We start from the raw sequence: 6658 nt of genomic DNA on the forward strand, positions 1-6658 counted from the left end.
CTTCCCAGCGTTTCTCATGATGTACTCTGCATATAAGTTAAATAAGCAGGGTGACAATATACAGCCTTGATGTACTCCTTTTCCTATTTGGAACTAGTCTGTTGTTCCATGTCCAGTTTTAACTGTTGCTTCTTGACCTGCATGCAGATTTCTCAAGAGGCAGGTCAGGTGGTCTGGTATTCCCATCTCTTTCAGAATTTTCCACAGTTTATTGTGATCCACACAGTCAAAGGCTTTGGCATAGTCCATCAAGCAGAAATAGATGTTTTTCTGGAACTCTCTTGCTTTTTCGATGATCCAGCGCATGTCGGCAATTTGATCTCTGGTTCCTCTGCCTTTTCTAAAACCAGCTTGGTCCTTAAGTGACAGCAAATAATAGGCGTATGAAAATTACTTTTGATAATCAGAGTAACGGCCTCCAAATGATGATTACATCCTAATCCCCAGAACCTTTGATTATATTATTTTATGTAGCAAGAGGGGATTAAAGTAGCAGATGGAGGAGGTTGCTAATCAGTGACTTTAAGATAAGAAGATTGACTATGATTATCTGGAAGAGACTAATGGAAACACAATGAACCTCTGACTGTAGAAGATGAAGACAGAAAGTTTGAAATCAGAGAAAGATTTGAAAATGTTACATTGCTGTCTTTGAAGCTGGAGAAATGCCTATGAGTCAAGAAATTCTTGTGGCCACTAGAGGCTAGAAAAGAAAATGGATCAGATTCTCCTCAGAGACGATGCAGGCATGTTGACTTTAGCTCACTGAGATATTCACCTTCTGATCTCCAATTGCAAGAGCACAATATTTATTTTATTTTATTTTTTTAAACAATTTTTAAATTTCAATCCCTATTGTGGTAATTTGTTACAGTAGCCATGAATGTATTAATAAATGTAATACAGACAAATATTCAATAATTTTTTTTAGAAACTGAATTTAAGTTTCTCAACTCATTTTTTGTGATGCCTTATGTTTTGTTAGTTTTATTTAATTCATAGTATATAATAATTACTTTTTGTTTTCCTTTTTGGCTGTGCTGGGTCTTCCTGGGGGCACATAGGCTTTTCTCTAGTTGCAGTGTGCAGAGATTTCCCTTGTTGCAGAGCATGGGCTCTAGAACACATTGACTCAATAGTAGTGGTGTGTAGCTGTCTAGTTGTGGTGTGTGGGATCTTAGTTTTCAGATCAGGGACTGAATCTGTGTCCCCTGTATTGGAAGGCTGATTCTCAGCCACTGAATCACCAGGGAAGTCCCTATATTGTTATTTCTGATTGCAAAAAGTAAGCATGCTTTAAAAAGTATTAAAAAATACGAATAAAATCATTCATCCTACCATTACCAATCGGATAATTACTGTGACAAATTATTTCAGTGTATTTTTATTTGTGTGTTTAAAATTTTTTATTGAAATATGGTTGATTTACAATGTCATATTAGCTTCAGGTATATAAACAATGATTCAAAATTTTATGGATTATGCTCCATTTAAAGTTATTTGATAATATTGGTTGTGAATTCCCATGACTACTTCACTGTGTATCCCAACCCAAGCTGTATGAATGCTCTGGCCCCAACTGCTCCATGCTACAGCCTAGCACAGATCTGGGGCGGCTGTAGCAGGCGAAAAGATGTGTCTGTGGCTTGCATCTGAGAGGATCCAAGGATGCCTACACAGGCAGAGTATTGGACCTCCATAAGCACACAAACCCTTATTGTTTCAGCACTCCCCTTTATTGAGGCAAAGGCCCCAGTGTGTGAAGAAGGAAAACATACACTTGAAGAGAACAGAGCCAGCTCTAGCCTGATCAACAGGCCTTCTGTTCCAGCAACTTGGGAGCAACATGACACCAACAGGATGGTGATGACCACTAAGCAGAGAGGAAGACCCATATCACATGCTACACCAGGCTCTAGCTCTCCCATCACCAAGGTTATAGCAGCCAACAACCCCTATGGAAAGATATGACTGTCATCCATGTCAAATCCAGCCATCCCACCAAAGGTATTAGACATAAGCAATCTACATAGAGACACTGCTAAATAATAATAATAAAAAAACCTTTAAGATTACAATAGGTAACTGTTTCACTGAAATTCGTTACAGACAGAGAGAAAATTAAGTAAAATGAAAATGAGTAGGAACTATTCTCATGAGGGCTTCCCTGGTGGGTCAGTGGTATAGAATCTGCCCGCAATGCAGGAACTCTGAGTTCAATCCTTGGGTAAGAGGATCCCCTGGAGAAGGGAATGGAAACCCATTCCAGTACTCTTGCCTGGAGAATTCCATAGAAAGAGGAGCCTTGCAGGCTACAGTCCATAGGATCGCACAGAGTCACACATGACTGAAGCTACTAAACAGCAGCATTCTCATTTGAAAGAGCAAGAGAAAGCCTCTGTATAAATTAAAGAAATGTAAGTGAAACAGAAATAAATAATATACTAAAGAATTCAAAACATTTGTAATAAAAATATATTGATAATAAACATGAATTAAGGAAAAGAATTAACTTAAACACAGATCAATTTAATAAGGAACTAAAAGTGCCCAGGTGGCACTAGTGGCAAAGAACTCACCAGCCAATGCAGAAGATGTAAGAGATGGGGGTTCAATCCCTGGGAAGATCCCCTAGAGGAGGAAATGGCAACCCACTTCAGTATTCTTGTCTGGAGAACGCCATGGAAGAGGAATCTGGTGAAACTACACTCTGTAGGGTCTCAAAGAGTCAGACATGACTGAAGTGACTTAGCATAAACCCAAAGGTATAAAGCTCTGTATAGTCAAAGCTATGGTTTTTCCAGCAGTCATGTACAGATGTGGGAGTGGGACTGTAAAAAAGGCTGAACACCAAAGAATTGATGCTTTTGAACTGTGGTGCTGGAGAAGAATCTTGTAAGTCCCTTGGACAGCAAGGAGATAAAACCAGTCAAACCTAAAGGAAATCAACCCTAAATAGTCAATGGAAGGACAGATGCTAAAGCTGAAGCTCCAATACTTTGACCACTTGATGCAAAGAACTGACTTATTGGAAAAGACCCTGATGCTGGGAAAGATTTAGGGCAGGAGGAGAAAGGGGCAACAGAGGATGAAATGGTTGGATGGCATCATCAACTCAATGAACATGAGCTTGAGCAAACTCCAGAAGATAGTGAAGGACAGGGAAGCCTGGCATGCTGCAGTCCATGGGGTCACAAAGAGTTGGACATGACTGAGTGACTGAACAACAGCAAAAGTATAAAGAAGACCCAATAAAAAATAGATAATTCAATATCTAAAATAAAAAGCACTCTACATGAAATGAAGGGCATACGCAATGACACAGAAGAACACACAAGTGATTTGGAAGATAGAATAGTGGAGATTATCTAATCATAAGAGCAGACAAAAAGAAATAAAAAAAAACAGTGCAAAATATGAGATCTCTGGGATGATATCAATTGTGTCAACACTTGCATTATAGGGATTGCAAACGAAGAGGGAGAGAAGTGTACTGAAAAGGTCTTTGAAGAAATTATGACTAAAACCTTCCCAAACTTAAGAAAGAAACAGGTATCCAAATATAGGAAGCACAGTGGGTCCCAAAGCAAGATGAGGCCAAACAGACCTATGCTAAGATATATTATAATCAAAATGGGAAAAGATAGATAAAGAGAGAATTTTAAAGGCAGCAAGAGAAAAACAGTCATATATAAGGGAATCCACATATCAACTGATTTATCTGTAGAAACTTTGTAGGCCAGAAGAGAGTGACCTGATACATTGAAAGTACTGAAAGGGATCCTGCAACCTAGGATCTCCTTCCCTGGAAGATCATCATTCAGAATAGAAGCAGAGACAAAGAAGTTCTCAGACAAGCAAAAATGGAAATATTTCATCAATAGGAGACCTACCCTAAAAGAAAAGTTGTAGTCTTCTCTAAATATAAAAGAAATATCTATAGGAAAGGGAAAATTCCACTAGGTAAGGCAAATAAATAGTAAGGATTAAAGATTACTTAAATAACCAGTACATAGATTAAAAGACAAACATATTTAAAAGCAACTATAACTACAATAGACAGCAGAGAGATAAGTATGAATATGTAGAATATGACATACAAACACAGCATGTGGGGTAGAGGAGTATAAAAATGTAAATATTTAGAATATGTTTGAACTTAAATGACTTATCAGCTTATTCAAGTAAATATAATTATGAGTGAAGAAATATGAACTCATGGTAAACACAAATCAAAAACCTATAAGATAAACAAAAATAAAAAAAGGAAGGAACCCAAATACACCACTAAATAAACTCATCAAGTCACAAAGGAGAAACAAAAAGAAGAAATGAACAGAGAAGATCATGAAAACAACTGAAAAACTAGGAATAAAATAGCAGTAAGTACACAGCTATCAATATTTACATACCAATGGACTAAACATTCCAATAAAAAGACATAGGGTGGCTGGTTGGAAAAAAAAGTCCTTCAGTAAGCTGCCTACAAAAACTCACTTCAGGGCTAAAGACACAAACAGACTGAAAGTGAGGGGGATGGAAAAGATAGTTAATGCAAATGCAAACAGCAAGAATGCAGGGGTAGCTCTACTCATGTAAGACAAAATAGAGTTTAAAACAAAGGCTATAATAAACGACAAAGAAGGACATTCTATAATGATGAAGGGATCGTTACAAGATGAGGATATTACAGTTGTTAGCATACACATACCTAATACAGGAGCACCTATATATTTAAAGTAAATACTAACTGACATGAGGGAGAAACTGGCAATAATACAATAATAGCAGAGAATTTTAACACCCCAGTTCCACCAATGGAAAGATCATCCAGATAGAAAATCAATAAGGTATCAGTGGGCCTAAATGGCACAATAGGCCAATTGAACTAAATTGCTATCTAGAGGAAATTACATCCAAACCCAGCAGAGTACACATTCTTTTCAAGTGCAGATGAAATGATCTCTAGGATAGATCACATACTAGGTCACAGGACACCCTCAACCAATTTAAGAGAACAGAAATTACATCAAGCATTTTCCTTGACCACAATTATATAAAACTAGAATATTACAGAAAGCAAACTAAAAAAACTAGATATGGAACAGGTTTTTTATCGCAGCTTCAGGATGAATGGACTCCTGCTTAACCCTTGATTTCAGAATTTTAGTCTCTAGAACTGTGAGGCAATAAATTTTTGTTATTTAAGCCAACTAACTTATGGTACTTTGTCATAACAGCCCCAGAAAAATAATACACCATCTTTAAATATAGTCAAAGTCAAGGCACAGTAAGATACAATGATTACAGAACTAGAAAAATTAAACTAATGTTTAGATATATCCAAGATTGTGAAAAATACCTACCAATGGTTTGATCCTTGCTACTTATGTGAGTCCTACAACAACCCATCATTGAGAGATGGTGCCCTCCTGAGGAGTCTCCCTAGGGCCCCCTTCATGTCCCTGCTCCTCAGACTGTAGATGAAGGGGTTCAGCATGGGGGTGACCGTGGTGTACATCACAGAGGCCACCAGACTTGTCCTAGAGTATGAAGTGACTGCAGAACTGAGGTAGACCCCTAGGCCTGTGCCATAGAACAAGGAGACCACAAAAAGGTGAGATCCACAGGTGGAAAAAGCTTTATACTTGCCCCTGGCTGATGGAATTCTCAGGATGGAGGAGAAAATCTGAGAGTAAGAAAAGAAAATCCCAAAGAGAGGAAATACACCTAGAACAATAGCCACAAAATACACCACTATGTTATTGATGAGGTTGTCAGAACAGGCGAGCTTCAGGACTTCAAGAAGATCACAAAAAAAGTGTGGGATCTTCATGCTTCTGCAGAAAGACAGCCTCAAGATAGTCAAGGTCTCAGGCAGGGAGGCTATGACACTGAGGCACCAGGACCCCAGAGCCAGCAGCCCACAGACCCGGGGGCTCATGATGACCATGTAGCGCAGGGGGTGACAGATGGCCACGAAGCGGTCATAGGCCATCACACTCAGGATTAAATTGTCCAGGCATCCAAATACAAAGAAAAAAAATATCTGGGTGATGCAGCCTCCATAGGTGATAACTTTGCTCTGTGTCTGGATGTTCCATAGCATCTTTGGGATGGTGGTGGAGGTGAAACCGATGTCTGCAAATGACAGGTTGGAGAGAAAGAAGTACATGGGGGTGTGGAGATGGGGGTCTGAGATGATCGCCAGGATGACGGCCAGGTTCCCAGCAAATGTGACCAGGTACAAGGACAGAAACAGCCCAAAGAAGAGAGGCTGCAGGTCTGGGTCCTCTGTGAATCCCACGAGGAGAAAGGTTCTTGTTTGGTTTATTTCCATGCGGCTGCTGGGTTTGTTCAGAATCAGCTGAAAAGAAACACAGAATTCACTCCAGATAATAATTACCCTGAATGACAGGAATATCCTTAATCCAAACCCAGGGAGATGTCCATTCATTTGGGGCTAAAAATTTGATCTCTTTGGTAGCAAATTGTGGTTGCCATTGCTACTTGGAAAATCTGTTCCTAGGTTCAATAGCTCTCTCTGAATAAAAAGTATTTGGTAGAAATAAGGGGAGAAAATATCAATAATTGGACCATAAGTTGAAAAATTATAAATGAGAATATGCTATGGAGAAAGGATATAAAAAATAATCTA

At 38.8% G+C, this 6658-nt stretch overlaps 1 protein-coding gene across 1 annotated transcript; it reads right to left on the reverse strand.

Moving 5' to 3' along the window:
- Positions 1 to 5398: 5398 nt before the first annotated feature.
- Positions 5399 to 6397, reverse strand: LOC122699867 (olfactory receptor 7C2-like). Its single transcript, XM_043912293.1, has one exon. It carries the CDS (start codon positions 6338 to 6340, stop codon positions 5399 to 5401), a length of 942 nt encoding a protein of 313 aa, XP_043768228.1. The 5' UTR covers positions 6341 to 6397.
- Between the last annotated feature and the right edge of the window lie 261 nt (positions 6398 to 6658).

The sequence above is a fragment of the Cervus elaphus genome, chromosome 9 (assembly GCF_910594005.1).
Source record: "Cervus elaphus chromosome 9, mCerEla1.1, whole genome shotgun sequence".
Classification (NCBI taxonomy): Eukaryota; Metazoa; Chordata; class Mammalia; order Artiodactyla; family Cervidae; genus Cervus; species Cervus elaphus.